This window comes from Moschus berezovskii, chromosome X (genome assembly GCF_049115385.1).
Source record: "Moschus berezovskii isolate FMDL1 chromosome X, NW_MosBer_1.0, whole genome shotgun sequence".
NCBI lineage: Eukaryota > Metazoa > Chordata > Mammalia > Artiodactyla > Moschidae > Moschus > Moschus berezovskii.
The window spans coordinates 141,883,814-141,903,897 of NC_142488.1; the positions used below are offsets into that span (position 1 = coordinate 141,883,814).

The 20,084-nt window shown below is 52.3% G+C and overlaps 1 protein-coding gene and 2 pseudogenes across 1 annotated transcript; 1 reads left to right on the forward strand and 2 right to left on the reverse strand.

Moving 5' to 3' along the window:
* Positions 1-1,172: 1,172 nt before the first annotated feature.
* LOC129564630 (heat shock transcription factor, X-linked member 3-like) lies at positions 1,173-2,575 on the reverse strand (annotated as a pseudogene).
* Positions 2,576-7,320: 4,745 nt separating this feature from the next.
* LOC129564297 (melanoma-associated antigen 10-like) lies at positions 7,321-8,160 on the reverse strand (annotated as a pseudogene).
* A 3,807-nt stretch (positions 8,161-11,967) lies between these two features.
* Positions 11,968-12,753, forward strand: LOC148773507 (melanoma-associated antigen 10-like). The gene has a single exon (XM_088833630.1). It carries the CDS (start codon positions 11,968-11,970, stop codon positions 12,751-12,753), a length of 786 nt encoding a protein of 261 aa, XP_088689756.1.
* The last annotated feature ends 7,331 nt before the right edge of the window (positions 12,754-20,084 follow it).

Below are 20,084 nucleotides of genomic sequence, written 5' to 3' on the forward strand. Positions count from 1 at the left end.
GGTGGCTCCCAAACTCATGGGGAAGACACCTGGCAGGGCCGTCAAGGGCAGCCCCAGGGCCGACGCCAGGTTGGTTAGAACAGATCTGTGCTCAGCAGGCCTGGGGTAACATGGGGGATCTGCAGAGTCGGCAGTGATGGGGCCTGGAGATGAGGGATGGGGTGGGGGCTGGGGGGAAAGCCAAGCCCAGGACTCTGCCTGTCTGTGCTGAGAAAGGACCAGAGCCTGGCCACTGGGCTGCGAAGCCAGGGCACCCACCCTCCCTCCTCAGTGCTCCCAGGGTTTCAGGGCCCTTTGTCTTGGAACTCACCACGTGCCTCTCTCCACCTGTCCCACCCTCCTTCCTGACTTCCCTGCAGACTGCCTGTGATGGACGGGTCCTCTGGATTGCCACCCTCCTGTTAGTGGATAGAATGGAGGCAGATGGAAAGAGCCAGCCATCTGTGACCACCCCCTTCCATGTCACCAGGCTTAGAGGATGCTTGAGCACATTGGCCTGATGTCTGGACAAGTACTGTGTGTTGGGCGCGGTGCCTGGATTCTAAGTAAAGCTGTGAGGGCAGAGCAACACCAACTGGTGTTCACCTTGTGGAAACCTTGTATTTGTCTTCAGGTTTGGGGTCATGTGTTTGCAAGGCCCTTGGCGGTTGGGGTGACCCTGCTTTCCAGTGAGGCTCTTGGGGAAGCCCCTGGATTGGGAGCTGGTGATGCTCAGCTGCTGATCAGAAACTTGTGGCATCATTGGGGGACCCAGGAGGAGCTCATTCTGCTTCAGGGTGCATGACTCATGGAAGGTGACACCCCCATGGTCAGGAGCCGGACTGCGTCTTCTGCTATGCGGCAGGCAAGGCCCAGGGACCCGCCTGTCCTGGGATGGCCTCAGTGCATGGCTCAGGAGCCACAGTCTTGGCAGAATGTGTGAAATGCTGCTGCTTCAGATAAAAAGGGACCATGGGGACTAGACTGAGGCCTGCCTGGGGTGTAGGCTTCCACCCTCATCTGGCTCACCCAGTGCCGTGTGAATAGCATGGACAGACAGAGAGAACACAGACTCGCAGTTCTCATTTGATTCTTTATTTACTCCCGTGGAGTTTTGGTGTACTTTATTAGAGCCAAAAATAGATTTTTGGTTACAAAAGAGTGCTTTTGAATGTCCCTGGGGACCTGGCAGCTCAGGGATTGAGCTTGTCCTTGAATTCCTCACAGAGGGCACACCTGTAATCTGAGGACTCCTCCTGCTCCTCCTCTGCCTCGGGGGCCTCGTTTGGGGCCACAACTGAAATGGCTCCCCTCACGATGGAATCACAGGTGTTGTACAAAGTCATCACCGAACCATAATCTGGGTACCTGGGGGAGCTCTTGGGCAGTTCCCCTGGGCTGTCCCTTCCAGCAGTAGCCAGGGGTACAGACATGGCATTGCTGGATGTACCCTCTCCACTGGGGCTGCCTCTTCGCTGGGGAGATGGCTTGACCTGGGCCGCCCGGCTGCACTGCCCATAAACCAAAGGCCACAGAACACAAATGAGCGCTGGCTGGAGGTTCCGTGAACAGTTGAGGTTCCCTTCTGGACCTGCTTGTCAGCCTCCTCGGTGCACTAGTGATGGAATAGAGGACAGCATCTGGTCACCACTGCTTGCTTCTTTCTCTTTGGGGTCGCTGTTGTGCCGGTGGCGGGCTGAGCAGTTCTTCTGGGGTCGCAGTTCCTCTAGATGTTCTGCAGGAGGCGAGGCTTGTCTCTCTGAAACTTGGAGTAGTGATAGATCTGAAAGGAAATGAATCACTTTAGCCATCATGGGGGGCAATAGCTTTTCCTCATCGCCCTCCTTCCCACCGCTGTCCTGACCTTGCCTAACTATGGAAACAAGGTCTTCTCACTCCTGGCAGGTGCTATGGGGACTCCCTGAAATCAAATGGCCCCTTGGGGTCTGGAGTCACCCCGGTGGATCCTGTCTAAGGGGATTCGTGGAACACAACAAGGCCTGCTTTCTCCTCTTTCCTTAACCACCCTCTCATGAGAAAAAAGTTCTCCTGGAAATTGAAATACATCCAGCACTCGGCTTTTCTAGTCCAGTCTCCCCAGAAGGGCTTTGTACATTACCATCATCCTCTTCTTTCCCGCAGAGCAACCCGAATGGTGGATTTTACTGAACCCATGCAGGTTCAGTTCGCGGATGAAACTTTTGATGCTGTCTTGAAGAGCCTTTCTGTCCCTCTGCGCTGGAGGACCTCTGTCTGGAAGAGATCTGCCTCAGTGACCACCGTGTCTCCCTCGTTTCAGTGCACAGAGCTGAAGGCCGCATCCTCCACGATCATCCAGAGCTTCCTGGGGAAGGACAGCCCAAGGACGGCATTGTTCTCTTCCTCATTGGCTATTGCTGGGTTCGGGCCCTGTGGGGCGGGTTGTCTTGGGGGCCCAGATCTGGGCTCTCAGGTTGGTCCTACCGCTTCTCCAAAGCCTCCTCTGAATCCACATTTGGATCTGGGTGACATCAGGGGGGTACCCTGCTGTGGGCTTTCCATCAGTGGATGGGGTGAACGGGGCTGCACGTGCCTCATTGGAACTCTGACTAGCCATGGAGCCAGTCTAGTTCAGGAGCATTCTCTACCCAAGCAGTGAATGGTCAGGGCAGAAGGGCCTCAGAGCAGGGTGGTAGTGCCCAATAAATATTGTCTGTAGATTGTAGAATTTGGGTCGTGGGCCAGGCAGCAAAGTAAGTGATCCACTTCCTTACTTGTTTCATGATGTCACAGAGGTGATGTGGAGAGGCAGCCCTGGCCCAGTGTGGGGGAGGGTGTCTGGGGACAGAGATGGGATCCCCAGCTTGTCTCTGGTCTGAAAGTACAGAAAAGTATGTTTCAGGTTGTCTGCAAAGGCTCCCATCTGCTGCCATGTGCCTTGTTTCAGGGAGCCAGGCCCTGGATAGTTTGACAAACATGCCCCTGGCTCCACCCCTACCCTACCAACGGGCAGGCCTGTGGCTGCCTTCTGCTAAAGGACCAGGCCCTGGTGAGTCCTGGCTCGGCTATCACCAAGAGAGACCCCAGGGGTCAGATGGGCCCCTGGCGACTGTCCCTCCCAGAAGATGAGGTCCATAGCAGACTGGTTGGCCTAGCTTGAGTTGGTGGTTCCCCCCACCCCCATCCCAAGGCCTTGTCCCTCTTCTGGCTTTGGTCTCTTCTGACTGGTGCTGCCAGTTGGTAGGTCCCACTCAGATGGCCCGAAAGTCAAGAGTCCTGTTTCCTGCCCCCATCGCCACCCAGGTCGAGCTTTCCCCAGTGTAGGGCTGTGCTCGAGCATGGTGGGAGTGACCTCACGTTCCACTTGACTGTTCCCCAAGCACCTGAGACACAGACTCCCTAGGATGCCGTGCGGTAGGGCACAGCCAAGCGCTCAGCTGAACTTGCAGCCTCCTGAGCTCTGCCCACCCCCAGAGGGCATCCCACTGCAGATCACAGGCTGTTGTCTTCAGTTTCCATTTATTCCCGTAAAGACCACTCTCGTGACCCTAGAGTTCTCACTTTGGGAACATCTGGGTGTGTGCTTTCCCTGTCCCCTTCCCTGGAGGCTGCCTCGAAAGCCCTGTTTGCTTTTGACGGTGGGGTGGTTGGGCTTCTGCTACCCCCGGTCCTGGACTCCCATGTCCAACTTGGGTATCTGTGGTTACCTGCCATTTCAAGGACTTGGTTGGGGGCTCAAGATACAGCCTGTTCTGTTGAAAACAAGCACTTCACTGGTCCTCTACGAGGCCAGCTCTGATCTTCTCCGCCCCTTCCCCTGTCCCCACCACCATCGTGGACCTGTTCTCCCTTACCCAGACGGCAGGAACATCAAATGATTTTGTTGGCTCACAGGTTAGGCGTTTTCCAAGGGGCCTCCTTTACACACACTCACTCGCAGGGACATGTCTGACTTATTGAGCTGCTGCTGCTAAGTCGCTTCAGTTGTATCCGACTCTGTGCGACCCCATAGACGGAAGCCCACCAGGCTCCGCCGTTCCTGGGATTCTCCAGGCAAGAACACTGGAGTGGGTTGCCATTTCCTTCTCTAACGCATGAAAGTGAAAAGTGAAAGTGAAGTCGCTCAGTCGTGTCCGGCTCCTAGCGACCCCATGGACTGCAGCCTACCAGGCTCCTTGAGCTAGATGTGACCAAAGGGAGCCCCCATCTACCTGTATTTGAAAATGCATGAGAGTCTGGGTGTGGGACTGGACGAAACCTGAGTGCGTCACTGGTCTTCACTGCATATGGATGATGGGGCCGTGGGCTTGGAGGTGCATGTTCTCTGACCTTTTTGGGCCACTGTTCTTCAAAATCATGTAGGGGACAGACCGGCACCTTGGAAAGGTACGTGTGTTGAGTACACACATACAGTGCCCTAGGGCACTATCCACCTAGTTCTGCCACTCAGCAGGGTCATTTGCCCTGTGTGAGGGCCACAGCCTGGTGTCTGAAAGGGGAGAGCTAAGAGGGTGTGGAAGAGGCTCTCCCAGAGGCCCTTCAGCCTGAGGACTGGCAGCTGGAATGGAGCTCACAGGCCTTGACTTGGGCTTGCTCCCTGGGCTTTGTGCTCCTAAACAGGTTGATAAAGCATTCCTTCAGGTTGATTCATCTGACTGGGATATGACCGTGGAGGCTGTGATCTTCAGAGGGGGCCCCTGGTGGCTCCTCCGAAGGGGACCAAAGACCGTGCTATCTGTGGGCAGCCTGGCTATTGTGGCCTTTCCTGCCCCCACCCCCACCCTACTCTGGGCCCCTCCTCACCCCCTGGGTCCTGAGGGAGCTGCCTTTCGTGGTCCCCTTCCTCCAGGCACCATGTGGGCTTTGGCAGTGGGTTTGCGTGGCACTGAGGAGTCTTTGTCAGCTCTGGCTCAGGACACTTGTATTGTGCACACACGAGCCCTCATGGTGTCCAAGGCCTGCCTTTCTCAGCCTCGCTTTCCTGCCCCTGCGTTGTCCCCAGTCCAGAGGCCCTCCAGCTGCTCCCCTCTCTCGCTGCGGCTGGGGAGACCTGGAGCCTCAGGGGTTGTGTTACCTTCCCTCGCGTATCAGGGGAGGCTTCTACAGGGGCCTTATCCCAGTGGGCACTGGGGCCATAAGGTCAGACCATCCCTCCCTCCTGCTAGGTGAGGAGCTGGCCAGCCTGGCAGGTTCAGTTGGGCAGGAGGCCCCACGGCAGCAGCAGGGACAGGGCACCGCCCTCACGAGGGAGGCGCTGGGACTGGACAGAGATGTCGGCCCCCAGCAGAGTCAGTTCTCAGCAAACACAGAGCAGCCCCACAGTGCTTCTGATTCTCCTTGTCCCCTTCCTTCCGTGGGCCTGCTTCTTGTCACTTCAGAGGCATCGTGTAGCACTGAGAAGAGAATGGTGTGAGAAGTCAGAAGGTTGGACTGCGGCCTGGGTTGTGTGAAAAGGGTTGGGGCTCCAGAGGAATTGAGACCAGGGCTCTGAGCCCACCCCAGCCCTCACTTGCACGTGGTCCTGTGAAGATCCCAAGCCCCGTGGCCTAAGTTCTCCTGTGAAGCCAGCCGGTTTGAGGAACCCATGCGTTGGGCTGCAGGATGCGCCTGAGGGACAGGATGCAGCTACCAGGGCCTGGCGGCCATTGCCTCTGTGATGTTGGGGCAGGAATCTGTCACAATGTTGCCCCCAGACTGTCCTCCACTCTCCACTGTGGGAAGGGATTAGCTGCTTTGCAGTCCAGGGCTTGTCAGAGAATATGCACCTCAATAGGATGTGGAATAGCTAATCAGCCAAACAGGATGTTTCATAAATAAAACTAAGAAACTTTGCTGCTTAGACCATAGGGGACCATGTTAGTAGCTCAGTCGTGTCTGACTCTTTGTCACTCCATGGACTGTAGCCTGTCAATCTCCTCCGTCCATGGAATTCTCCAGGCAAGAATACTGGAGTGGGTTGCCATGCCCTTCTTTAGGTGATCTTCCTGACCCAGGAATCGAACCCAGGTCTCCCACAATGCAAGCACAATCTTCATCATTTGAGCTACCGGGCAAGCCCCATTTCCATATAACTGTTAAATTTGGGGGTGGAGGAGTGTTCCAACAGGACCCAAGCTGCTCCAGGAAATAGAAGCAAGAACCACTCTTTGCCTTTGCCCCAGCTGGTCTTCCATCCAAAACATTACTTGCCTTCATTGCAGCCCCAACGAAGGTCAAGTCCTTGAGTACAATGGCCAATTACAATCAAGATAATTGTAAGCTAATTAACACCTTGGGTTCTGGATCCCCCGGGGCCAGGAAAGAAAAGGTAGTTCCATGCATTTCTTGGGCACCACTTCAAGGGAGTGCGCTCAAAGTTCTGCAGGATTCCTAGCAGATATGGGGTAGAAAACATCTTTGCCCCTGTGATCAACAGCAATGCAACAAGAGTTAGGACCCCTTACTTCCTGCCCCAGAAAGAGAGCTCTGCGGGCTTTATCCAAGATGCAAAAGGACACCTCACAGCAACGATCCCTTTCAGACTTTGCCATCACCCCAAAGACACACTGTCTGCAAGTCTGAGGGCTGCCACCATCCAGCCTCATGATGATCACCTCCCACAGAAGGAACCCAGCTTCCCAAAGCTGCAAACCACCTTGGCTTAGGCATTGACACTCGAGTGCTCCTCCTGGAGCCCCACCACCCTGCCCCGTGTTGCCTTGTTCAGTGCTACTAGGGGATGTCTCTCCACCTTCCTTGTGTGACTCCTAGACCTTTGCTCTAGGTGTGGGGGTGTCCTGCTTCTCCTAGTGTCCCCACTGCTAACACAGCCTTTCCTGGAGCAGATACTCCATAAAGGTCTTCGGAATATATGAGCCAGTGAGCAGGGGCCTCAGATTAATTGTCTGCTACTTCCTTAAATAACCCAGGCAAATCCAAATAAAGATAATTTAACTTTTGAGAATAACACACAAGAAGCACAGAAGGATGAATTCACTACAATTACTTTTATCACCTAATTCTTCCCCCATCAATACTACTGCTAAGTAAGCTCACATTTCCAAAACAGTTCTAATTCCAATTCGATTGTATCCCTCTCAGGGTCACAAAACAAAATGGAAGAGTTTCCAATCTTTACAAAACATCAAAACTCTTGTTCTTGAACTGGGTAAGCACAAACACATTGTGATCAACATCATTCACCAAGCTAAGACACTGACGTTTATTTAGCCTTTTGTGAAAACAATCAAAGCTTGAAAATTTTCTAAGGAAAACAGATGAATCTCCATGTCATCATAGAGAACAGAAGCCCAAAGACGCTATGCACTGGTTCCCCCAACTGGCCCGGGCCCTCACTTCTGAGAAGGCTGACTACTCCCTCGTCAGAGGGAAGGATCAACCTGGCTGCTGCTCTGGCTCAGGCCCCCTATTCCTCCTCCTTCGCAGCCTCTGCAGACTGGAGTGGGAAGGTCCTCAAAGCCCTTTGTCTGACCCTGAGCACAAATGCCATGACTTGCTGTTTGCTGGTCTCCCCATAGGCCCGGGGACCCCACAGGAACTCGTAGCGAGCAGGGCGGCTGTCAGGCACCTGCCGATACTCCAGGTATCCCTCCTGCACCCACACTTGGGTCAGCAGCTCCCTGGGCTCCCCAAAGACACAGTGCTCCCTCCCAACACACACCCCCATCCTGCTCAGTGCTCCCCAGACCGCCTCCTCGGGGTCTCCATTCCTCATGATCACCCTGAGGACCAGCACCAGGAGGCCGGCCTTGGGCAGGCCCTGCCCACCGCTCTGCGTCGCATCACAGGTGAGGCCCAGGGCAGGGACCGTAGTGTAGGTGTGCTCCCTGGGGTCTACCTCCCTCACCTCCACCCCAAAGACCAGCTGCAGGCACTCCGAGGCTTGTCTGAAGACCACCGGGAAGTGCTCCTGGTTATCCCTGAAGAACTTCTTCAGCATTTCCGCCTTGGAGGTCAGCTGTTTGGCCAGATACTTGAGGAGCAAGAACTTCACCAGGTTCCTGCCACCATCTCATTCAGAGCTTCCTGGGGCAAAGCCACCGCAAGGATGGAGCAGGAGACTGTGGGGGAGGAGGCTGAGAGGGATGCAGCCTCCCCCGCCTCAGCCCCAAAGAGCTGTGCCTCCACAGGGCCCTGGGCCTCGCCTGGGTCCAGAAGGTCTTCCTCGGGCTTGCTCAGCTCAATCATCTCGACCATGAGCATGATGCCTGGGATCAAACCATAGAGTGAGGCAGGGGAACAGATGGGGACAGGTGAGGACCACAGGCCTAGATGGTGGCTAGAGGGGCTGTGAACGGCCTCACCTGAGAACCACACCCTGGGCAGCCACAGGCCACTTGCAGGTCTCCTCTTGAAAGGTGCTCTCAGACCTCACAGGGGTATGCCTGTGGAGCAGCCAGTCCCCTGGCGACTTGAAGGAGGAAGTTAGGTGTCTCCACACGGTGCAGTCAGCACAGCCTGAGATTTCTGGGACTGACAAGGTAAGCGGATTAGGCCCCTGTGGGGTCCCCTCTGTTCTGGGATGGGGAACCCCTGGTGTAGACTCAGGGCACCCTCCTCACCTTGACTCCTGACATTGCTGGGACCTCCTCTGCTTTCTGAACTCAGGACCCAGGCCTCAGACGTCTGCCTTTGGGGGCAACTCGGTGGTATCCTGTGGCACAGCCCTGAGCCTTCTGGGATGGTATGAGGGGTGGACTCTGTGAGGTCCCCTCAGTTGTGTGGTGGGAGGTCCCCTCAGGGCTCCCTTGTAGTGCTCACCTTTCCCCTGGCACAACCTGGTTCCTCCCCTCTGGGGGCCTGCAGGGAAACTCAGAACAAGACCCAAGACTGAACAGAAAGCGCTGAGGGGCCCCACATCCGGCAGCACCTGCGCAGGGTCTCCTGCGGGTCCTAGGCTGGGGAGATGTTCGGTCCTCAGCTCCTCCTCACGTCCTGCCTGGCCTCCCAGCACTGACCACAGGGGCGGGCGGTCTGCTCAGTCCTCCACTGGGGTTGGGGAATCCAGCCTCTGCTGACCTGAAGCCTCCGCCCTCTGCCTGAAAAACCTCACCTCCCGAGGTCCCTAAGCCAGAGGTCAAGAAACTGCTCACCCCACTCTGGGCCCTCCAAGACCCTCTTGTAAGGGCCAAGATCCCTCCCTGTTGGGGTCTAACCACCTCAGTCCTTCCTTGCATGGAGCCTAGACTCCAGACAAGACCTGCAAGTGTCCCGTCCGCCATTTGGAGGTTCCGCTGCTTTCAAACAGGTCCCCAGTCTCTCTGACAGGGATGTCAGGCAATGCGGCACGAGGTCGTCCTGCCTGGGGACTATCAGGGTTCCCTCTGGTCTGAGATCTGGCTACCCTCAGTCCTCCCTCAGGGTCCTCACCTTGACTTCCGGTAGGACCTAGGCTCTGTCCTCTCCCCACCGTAGTCCCTGCTCCTCACACTAGGTCCCCAGTCTCAAAGAACTGGATGGTAGGAAATCAGGACAGACCTAGTGTGCTCTTCCCACCCCAAGGGCTCCCAGAGCCAATGACAGGGGTGGGGATCAGTGGGGTTCCCTTAGTCTTATCTTGGGATACCTAGAGTCTTCACTTGGCATCACTTCAGTTTTCCCTCAGGGACCTCAACTTATCTCCGGCTACGACTTCAGATTCTCTCCTCTCCCCTCCTAACGCCCCAACCCTCATACCAGGACCCCAGTTTTTCCGAGACGCGGATGTCCGTAAGTCTGCTCTCTATACAAGGACACCAGTCTTAAATCCAGACATTAGGAAGTTAGACCCGTGTACCAGGTCCCCAGTCTGAGATCTGGATGTCAGGAAGTCAGCCCCCTGTACCAGGTCCCCAGTCTCTCTGAGACCTGGATGTTAGGAAATGCAGCATGGGTTCATCCGCCCTATGTCCTCCCAGAGCCTACTCTGCTCTGGGGTCCAGGGTCCCCTCAGTCCTCCCTCAGAGTCCTCACCTTGACTTTCAAAAGAAATAATATCTTTCCCACTGCCCATCTGAGGCCCTGACCCTTCTAACAGTTGAATAATGTCTCTGAGACACAGATGCCAAAGTCAGAACAGGCTGCCAAGTGCTCATCCCACCACCAGGGTGGCCCAGGGCTGACAGCAGTGTCAGGGATCTGTGGGGTTCCTTATATCCTTCCTCAGGGACCTCATCTTCAGCCCTGGCACATCCGGGGATGCCCCTTGTGTTGACCAGAGGCGGGACCCTCACATCAAGTCTCAGGGAGCATAGAGGGTGGATGGGCACATGCTGCCTTTCCTGACATCTGGGTCTCAGAGAAACTGGGGACCTGGGAAAGGGAGTGTAACCTCAGGTGAGCAGAGGGAAGAAGCCCAGCTCCTCCAGGGTTTCAATTTGAGGGACAACTGAGGGGACCCTGGACCCCAATCAGAGGCGACCTCAGAAAAGCCTGTAGCTGCTGTTGGTCCTTGGCGGCCCTGGGATAGGATGAGCCCAAAGTGCATGGTCGCACTTCCTGACATCCGGGTCTCTGGCTGGGGAACTCGCATATGGGGCGGGGCCTCAGGGGGGCCGATTCCAAGGTCTTGTGAGGTTGAAGACCCTGAGGACCCTGAAGAGCAATTAGAGGACCCTGGACCCCTAATCAGAGGAGACCTCAGAGAAGCCTGTCTCTGTTGTCAGTCAAGGGCAACCGTGGGGGCAGGATGAGCGCCACAGGCATGTGCTGACTTCCTGACATCTGGGTCTTGAAGAGACTGGGGTCTTGGTATAAGGGGCGTGGCTTCAGTTGCGGAGGGGCGGGGCTTCAGTTGCGGAGAGGCGAGAATCCAGGTCCTGCACGGAGGCAAGGTGAGGTGCCTGAAGGAGGACTGGGGGGACCCTGAGTGAGGACTGACAGAACCCCACAGATCCCTATCCCCATCCCTGTAGTCGGCCCTGGGAGCCCTTGGGGTGAGAAAAGCACACTAGGCCTGTCTGACTTCCTCACATGTCGGTCTCAGAGGGACTGGAGGCCTTGTGAAAGCTGCGGGGGTCTCAAAATGGCGGGCGGGACAATCACAGGTCCTGCCTGGAGTCCAGGCTCCATGCGAGGAAGGACTGAGGCGGTTAGACCCCAATAGGGAGGGATCTTGGCCCTTGCAAGAGGGTCTTGGAGAGCCCAGAGTAGGGTGAGCAGGGTGAGCAGTTTCTTGACCTCTGGCTTAGAGACTTCTTTCGGGAGGTGAGGTTTTTATGGGAGGAGGCTTCAGGTTGGCAGAGGCTGGACTGAGCAGACCCCCGCCCCTGTGGTCAGTGCTGGGAGGCCAGGCAAGACGTGAGGAGGAGCTGAGGACCGAACTTCTCCCCAGCCTAGGACCCGCGCGAGGCCCTGGGCAGGTGCGGCTGCATGTGGGGCCCCTCAGCGCTTTCTGTTCAGGCTAGTGTCTTATTCTGAGTTTCCTTCTACTCCTCCAAAGGGGATGGTCCAGGCCATGCTAGGGGAAAGGTGAGCACTACAAGGGACACACCACACAACTGGGTGTACTCACAGAGTTCACCCCCTCCTACCAGCACAGTCACCTCCATTTCTCTCACAGGAGCTCCGGGAACCAGGAGGCGAAGGCAGAGGTCTGAAGCCTGTGTCCTGAGCTCAGAGAGCAGAGGAGGTCCAGGCAGTATCAGGAGTCAAGGTGAGGGGGTGCCCTGAAGTGAACCAGAGGCTCCCTATCCTAGAACAGAGGGGGGCCCCAGAAGGCCCCAATTCCTCCCACTTTGTTGGCCCCAGAAATCGCGAGCTATGCTGACCGCACCCTGAGGAGCCACCTTACTTCCTCCTTCGGGTAGCCAGGGGACTGGCCTCCCTGGAGGAGCGCTCCTGTGAGGTCTGAGAACACCCTCAGGGGGAGACCTGTAAGTGGCCTGTGTCATACCATCCAGGATGTGTTTCTTAGCTGAGGCCACTCACACCTCCTCTCTCCCGGAGGCCCTTGGTCTCCATCTGTACCTCTGCCTCACTTTCATGTTTCATGTTTTTTGTTCGACCTCAGGCATTGTGCTCGTGGTCGAGATGAGTGAGCTCAGCAAACCCGAGGAAGACCTTCAGGACCCAGGCGAGGCCCAGGGCCCCGTAGAGGCGCAGCTCTTGGGGGCTGAGGCGGGGGAGGCTGCATCCCACTTGGCCTCCTCCCCACCAGCATCCTCCTCCGCTCCTGTGAAGGCCTTGCCCCAAGAAATTCTGAATGAGATGATGGTTGACCTGTTGAAGTTCCTGCTCCTCAAGTATCGAGCCAAGAAGCTGACCTCCCTGGCGGAAATGCTGTATAAGGTCTTCAGGGACAACCAGGAGCACTTCCCGGTTGTCTTCAGCCAAGCCTCAGAGTGCCTGCAGCTGGTCTGTGGGGTGGAGGTGAGGGAGGTGGACCCCACGGAGCACATCTACATCTTGGTCCCTGTCCTGGGCCTCACCTGCGATGAGATGCTGAGCGGTGGGCAGGGCCTGCCCAAGGCCGGCCTCCTGGTGCTGGTCCTCAGGGTGATCATGAGGAATGGAGACCCCGCCCCTGAAGAGGCGGTCTGGGGAGCACTCAGCAGGATGGGGGTGTATGTTGGGAGTGAGCACTGTGTCTTTGGGGAGCCCAGGGAGCTGCTGACCCAAGTGTGGGTGCAGGAGGGATACCTGGAGTACCGGCAGGTGCCTGACAGCCGCCCTGCTCGCTATGAGTTCCTGTGGGGTCCCCGGGCCTATGTGGAGACCAGCAAGTGGCAAGTCATGGCATTTGTGCTCAGGGTCAGACAAAGGGCTTTGAGGGCCTTCCCACTCCTGTCTGCAGAGGCTGCAAGGGAGGAGGAATAGGGGGCCTGAGCCAGAGCAGCAGCCAGGTTGATCCTTCCCTCTGTGATTGACGAGGGAGTAGTCAGCCTTCTCAGAAGTGAGGGCCCGGGCCAGTTTGCAGAACCAGTGTGTAGCATCTTTTGGTTGCTGTTCTCTATGATGACATGGGGATTCATCTCTCTTTTCTTTAGAAATTTTTCAAAGTTTGGTTTCAGAGAAGGCTAAAGAAACTTCAGTATCTTAGCTTTGTGAATGATATTGATCCCAGTGTATTTGTGGTTACCCAGTTCAAAAACAAGAGTTTTGCTGTTTTCTAAAAGAGATTGGGAAGTGTTCCACTTTGTTTTGTGGTCCTGAACAGAATACAATGGAATAGGAATTAGAACTGTTTTGAAAATGTGAACTTATGTAGGAATAGTACTGAATGGAGAAGAATTAGAAAATAAAAGCAATTGTAGTGAATTCATGCTTATGTCCTTCTTGTCTGTCATTTGCAATAACTAAATTATCTCAGTTTATTGAATTTTCCTGGGTTATTAAAGAAAGTAGCAGACAACCTGAGACCCCTGCTCACTGGCCCATTTATCCCAAAGACATGTACAGATTCTCTGCTCCGTGAAAGGCCATGTTAGCAGTGGGGACACTAGGAGAAGCAGGACACCCCCACACTCACAGCAATGGTCTAGGAGCCAGAGTCACATGAGGTTTGTCTTGGGGGTGAGGGGAAACTCTGAAACGGATCATTGCTGTGAGGTGTCCTTTTGCTTCTTGGATAAACCCCAGAGAGATCTCTTTCTGGGGCAGGAAGGAAGGGGTCCTGGCTCTTGTCCCATAGCTGTTGACCACAGGGATGAAATAGGTGTTTTCTACCCACCATCTGCTAGGAATCCTAGTGAAATGTGAATCTTGCTCTTTTATGTATGGCCCAGTATTCCCTGTGCTAGCCCTCCTGTCTCTGCCTTGGGAAGCTGATTACCAAGTACATTGAAATAACAGTTATTTGGTCATCTGGACTTTATTTTTTTCACTTGTGAGCATGGTCTAGATTTCATTTGGATGAAATGAGTGAAGAGAAGCTGCAAAAGTGGACAGGACCTGCTATGTGACTAGAATCCTGGGATCTTTGAGTGAGCTGTGCCCAGCTGGAGACACTGCTCTCCATCCCGAAACACACACAAACACCGAACTTGAATGATATATTCTCCGGGAGGAAAACACAGAACAGCAATTCTGAGTGGTTTTCTAGTCCATTTCCAATTGAGCTGCCAATTCTCTGAGGCGTCTTGAAAACAAAACAATTTCCACAGGAGAGAGGGACAGAGTCTGAGATCCAAATAATTCATGAGAAATAAGTAGTAGCCAGTAAAGATGCAACATCCGCCAGCGTCCCCAGGTTCAGACAGGTTCAGAAGTGTGGAGGCAGCAGAGACACAGGTTAAGGCTGTGCCTGACATCAAAAGGCAGGAGCGACTTCTGGGCCTAAGGAGGTGGTGGGGTCACTGCGGTGGGGGGTGCAGATGGGTGCAGGGGGCTGAAGGGGCAGCTCTCCCTGCTGAGTGCCAAGAACGACGGGAACAGGACATGTGATTCTGGCCACCTATGTGTCAGCTCCCAGATAGTCAGTGGATACTTGGAAAAGGTGGAGAATTTCAAGACCCATGTGACCTGCTCAGACTAGCCTCCCCAAAACAAAGGAGATTTTTAACCACTGCTCTTTGTTGAGCATCTGCTAGGCAGTGTGGAATTGGAGAGATGTCAGGTGTTCAGCCACCTCTTGTCTTACTCTCTCCCTGCACACATAGCGACATGACCCTGCCAGGCCTCTAAACTTAGGAAGGGTCATATGATGACCCAGGGCCAGTGAATTTTGAGCAGAAGCATTTTTGTCAGGACCGTTTGTTTTGAAGGGACACAGGCGCCTGGTGGTTAATCCTCAAGCCACGACAACACACAGACACAGACCACTCCCGAGTGTGGTTCCTCTCCCAGAGACTAAAGTCCTGCATCTCTGACCTTTGAGAGAGGCTGCCCCACAGGGAGCTGGCTGCAGGAATTCCTCCCACCACACCCACAGTCACACCCCTGCTGCCCCCCCCACCCCCGAGCTGCACTGTCAGCCGCCTCGGGGCTGTGCTCAGTCTCCATCAGGAGGGCAGCAGCCAGCTGCCAAAGTTCCCTGTTGGGGTTGGGGGCATCCTCCTCGTGGGCCCCAGCCCCGAGGCCACCCACCCCTGCTTCCCACAGCACCCCCTCTCCCCTGGAACCTGGCCTTGGGATATGTCCTGTCTGCCCTGCTGGCCCCCACCCCCCACCGCCACCGAGAGTGGATTAGGCCCTGGTCCTGATGACCTCATGTGTGTATCTTTATCTGGAAGTCCCAGAGCAGCATCCCCTTCCACGGTGCTTCAGGTGGAGCCAGCAGGACTTGACGCAGCCCCTGGGTGAGTCTCCTCATGGTGGGTCAGTAGTAATCATCACCATGGAAGTGCAGGGCACATCTCTAAGATCCTGAGGTGTATCAGACCATTCCCTGTGGAATCCCTGTGGAACGTGTTGGAGTAAACTCAGGGTCTTTTGAACGTGACTGTGAGGTCCTGGCTTTTGAGCCTGAATGTCAGAGGCAGAGGGGTGTCTGGTCAGCCACCAGCAGAGCCAGCTAGGACTTTGGTGTCCCTAGTCAGGCTGTTTGAGCAGAGGACGAGCTCTAGCAGATGCCTGGGAGGACGCTCACCCAGGCGCCAGAGGCCCCAGACTCCAGTGAGGATTCAGAAAGGAGCCAGGCAGGAGAGGACTCTGGGGGATTGCAAAGAGGGTCGGCAGCCCCAGAGACATGGAAGCAGCAAGCCCCTGGAGATCCCATCTGACTTGCCTGGGACTGCCCAGGAGAGGGAGCGGGGAGTAGATGCCGCTGCAGGTGAGCTGCCGCCCCGGCCTCCATGAGGACATCTGTGCTCTGAGGCCAAGGCTGGGGCCACAGCCCCGGGGGCACTCGAGGATGGATACATGACAGCTGTCAAAACAGGTACTCCTCATGCACCTTATTGGATATGACTGTTAGGTGTGGTTGGGTTCTTGCTCTGGGTACATAAGAACCTCAGGCCTTTGGCTGCTAGGAGGCCCAAACTGCCCCCTGCCCCCACCGACTTCTCTGGAGGTCATTTCCAGGATCCAGCATCTTCTGCAGCCGCCTCTGTGTGAAAACACACCACCCTGTTCCCAAGATCATCTTGCCCAGGTCATCACCGATCGGACAGGCGCCTCCCCTGGCTTAAAGATTCGGTGAATGTTCTGCTCCTCTGAGAATTCCCTATGTTTCCTCATGGCTTCCCTGGCGTCTCAGTGTTAAATAATCTGCCTGCAATGAGGGAGACACAAATTCAATCCCTGGGTGGGAAGTTACTCTGGAGGAGGAAATGGCATCCCACTCCACTATTCTTGCCTGGGAAATCCCATGGACAGAGGAGCCCGAGGGCGTGAGTGGGCTACAGTCTGTGGGGTCACAAAGAGTCAGACATGACTGAGAGACTAAGCACATTCACACGAACGCACAGCTAAAGGTTTGCTCTGGACCCTTGTATCCTTGGCAAGACACTGGCCCATGCCTGGATCTTGACAGACTTCTTCTGTGGCAAATAACACCAGCAGGCGTCTTAAAGTGCTTTTTGAGCAAGTACAGGGTTCCAGGTCTACACCTGGCCTTGGGTGGTGGCTCTTGCCATATCCAGGCAAAACATCTATGAGGTTGGATCAGGGCAGTGTTTGTGAGGCTTGAGAAAAAAGTGGATCCCGAGATGTTTCTCTGGTGGAAGAGGCCTGGTTAGTGTATTATATGGGATTGGTGGTTAAGGGAGAGGAAAAGCTGAAGGTAATTTAGGAAAGGTTGTTTCACACTTACAGGTTCTGTGTGCTTGTGTTTGGTTTCCTTTCTATTTCCTTTTTTAACGTACTCAGCATGTTTTGCCCCAAATTTCCTTGCCTTTTTTATTTTGAAAATAGACTTTATTTTCACTTTTTCCTCTATAATACTTTTAACCCTTGTAACTCTTTAAGATTTGAAAAAAAAAAATTGTGAAAATAGCAGAAATCCCTTATGCCCCAACCCAGTCTCCCCTATTCCTAATATCTTACAGTAATATGATATATTTATTACAATTAATGAGGAAGTATTGATGCATTATTTATTATCAACTAAACCCCATACTTTACTCAGATTTCTATAGGTTTTACCCATTCCCGGATCCTGGCAAGGAAACTACCCTAACATTTGGTTGTAATGTCTCCTTGGGTTCCTCTTAGCTTTAACATTTCTTTGTTTTGGATGATCTTGACAGTTTTGAGGAGTACTCGGTAGATGTTTTGTACCATGTCCCTTGGCTGGTATTTGTCTGATATTTTACTCATGACTAGTCTGGGATTCCAAGTTTGGGGGAGGAATTTTACAGATGAAAAATCCTATTCTCATCACAGTGTGTCAGGTGTATATATTATTAGCACAATTGACCACTGATGATGCTCTCATTAATCATGTGGCTGAGGTAGTGCTTGTCAGGTGTCTATGTGATAAAGTGATTGTTTTATGCCCCCCTTCTATCCTGTCCTCTTTGAAAGAAAGTCACGATGTGCAGTCCATGCTTCAGGGGTGGGGAGTTATGCTCCACTTTCTACAAGTGGGAGTGTCTGCATAAACTGGAATTTTTCTGTGTGGAACACTTGTCTATCCTTGTTTGTGTAATTAAGAAATTATTTATGTTTCTCAGTATGGAATCATGGTATCTTTATTACACTTTGGGTTAAAATCCAATACAACTTCATATATTTTTATTTTCAAATTGTTCTCCGATTGGCCACTGGGAGCTGTTCTATCAACTCCCTTTGTATATACCTTTGTCATACCCATGGAAATGTTGCTTCCTCTTTTGAAAGTTTTTTGAGCACTTCTTTTTTTTTTTTAATTTTCACACTGCACAAGATGCTCCAGGCTCACTTTCCATATTTCCTGTCCCAATTCTGAATCATCAATTTTTCCATGGAACCCTTGTTCCTTTTGTTGTCGAATGATATTGACAAAACTAGATCTGTACACTAAGTGTGCTCATTGGTACTGAAGGGTCATTGATTCTGGGACCTCTTGGTGGTCAGAACAAAGAATTATATGTGTAACTTCCTATCCTGTGTTTATTTATATATCTAGAAATATTTAAGATGGTAATGATTTCATGGGTATGACTCCAAAAACACAGGCCAAAAAAAAAAAAAGAAAAACATAGATAAATTGAACCTCGTCAAAATAAAAAAAAAAAGTCTATGCATCAAAGAACACAATCAAGGAAGCTACCATATGATCCAGCAATTCCACTTCTGAGTGTATATTCAAAAGGAAATGAAAATAGGATATCGAAAAGATATCTTCACTCCTACATTTATTGCAGTATTGTTCACAATAGCCAAAATATGGATACAACCTAAGGGTCCACCAGTGGATGAATGGATAAAGAAGATGCGACATATTCAATACACAGCCATGTGAGAGAAGGAAATCCTGCCATTGGCAACAACTTGGAAGGAGCTTGAGGGCATTATGCTAAGTAAAATAAGTGAGACAGAAAAAGATAAATACTGTTTGTTATCATTTACATGTGGAATCTAAAAAGGACAAACTGGGACTTCTCTGGCAGTCCAGTGGCTAAGACTCTGCACTTCCAATGCAGGGAGCATGGATTTGATCCCTGGTTAGGGAACTAAGATCCCACACTGTTGTGCTATTATTGTATTATCTGACTACTTGGTCATCTAGGCGAATCCATTCAAGGGAAGTACACAACAGAGTGAGGAAACTAAATACCCCCCACTCTGTGTGAGAGGACCAGAAGGAGAGTCCCCTGGTAGCCAGAGTGACGGCAGATAGTGGGGAAGAGCAAAGATGAGTAAGGGATCCCAGCAAGTTGTAGGAACTCCTGAGTTCAACCTGAGCTGTACATGCAGGAATCTCACCAGAGACAGAATATCAAAAGCATGGAGAACTGAACCATTTCCCAAGGGGCAGGCTGGGCCCTGCGTGATTCACAAATACTGTGGATCTAAATATCACTGCATCCATCAACCACAGCAAAACGTTTGCACATTTATTTCAAGCACATGTGAAACATTCAACAAGATAGAATCCTATATCCTCAAAACAAATTTAAAAAATCTAAATGATGCTGAGTATGTTCTCTGACAAGAAAAGAATCAAACTAGAAATCAAACAGTATGGAAGGAGAAGAAAAATCTCAAAACACTTGGAAATTAAACAACCGTCCACAGGTAAAAGAGAGACTCTCAAGGAAGTAGATACTGCACTGGAAAGAATTAAAATGAAAGGGCATAGTCTTGGAATTTATGGGATGCATCTAAATCAGTGTTAAGAGGGAAAATTATAGCAGTTAATGTTTACATTAAGAAAGAAGAAAGATGTCAATCAATAATCTATGCTTCCACATTAACTTAGAAAAAGAAGGAAAACTATACCCAAAGCAATCTGCAAACAAGCAAACCAAAAACAAGAGAAAAAAATTGAAATCAAAAATAAAGAAAAAAAATCATGGGAAAAAAACTGGTTCATTGAAAAGATCAAAAAAATTGATAAAACCCTAGCCAGATAAACAAAATCAAAAATAGAAAAGACAAATGACTAATATCAGAAATGAAATACTGACTACCACTACAATTCGACAAGCCCTACACTAAAGATGTTGGAAGGATAGAAAGGAAACACTAAGAACAAATCTATGCACTGTGTGTAAATTCAAGAACTTAAGTGGAATTTTAAAATTACTCAAAATCCAGAAACTACCCAACTCACCCCTGATGAAATGTATAAGCTTTATAGTACTACAACTATAAGAGAATGGATATCACATTTTCAAATTTTCTAAAAGGAACATCTTTAGAACCTCAGAAATATCAAAAAGCTCAAGCAGAAATTGTTAGAACCAACGTTATCAGAACTCTGAAAAATTGTCAAAAGTTAGCAGCAACTAAGCTACCAAGACTGTGAGCTCCAGTGGGTCAGGATTACTGGTCATGCTCTGTGTCCTGGTGTCCACACTGGGCCTTGGCACTCAGTGGGAGATCAGAAAGTGTTCGCTAAATAATGTCTTACGGCTCCTGCAGTCTGGTTGGATCAACTTTATTTGGCCTCCAATACATTTACCTGGAGAAGGCGATGGCACCCCACTCCAGTACTCTTGCCTGGAGAATCCCAGGGACGAGGGAGCCTGGTGGGCTTCCGTCTATGGGGTCGCACAGAGTCGGACCTGACTAAAGCAACTTAGCAGCAGCAGCAATACATTTAACAGGTCAACACGACTATA

Coding starts and splice junctions, on each gene's coding strand:
- LOC148773507 (XM_088833630.1), top strand. CDS start 11,968: ATGAGTGAGCTCAGCAAACCCGAGGAAGACCTTCAGGACCCAGGCGAG.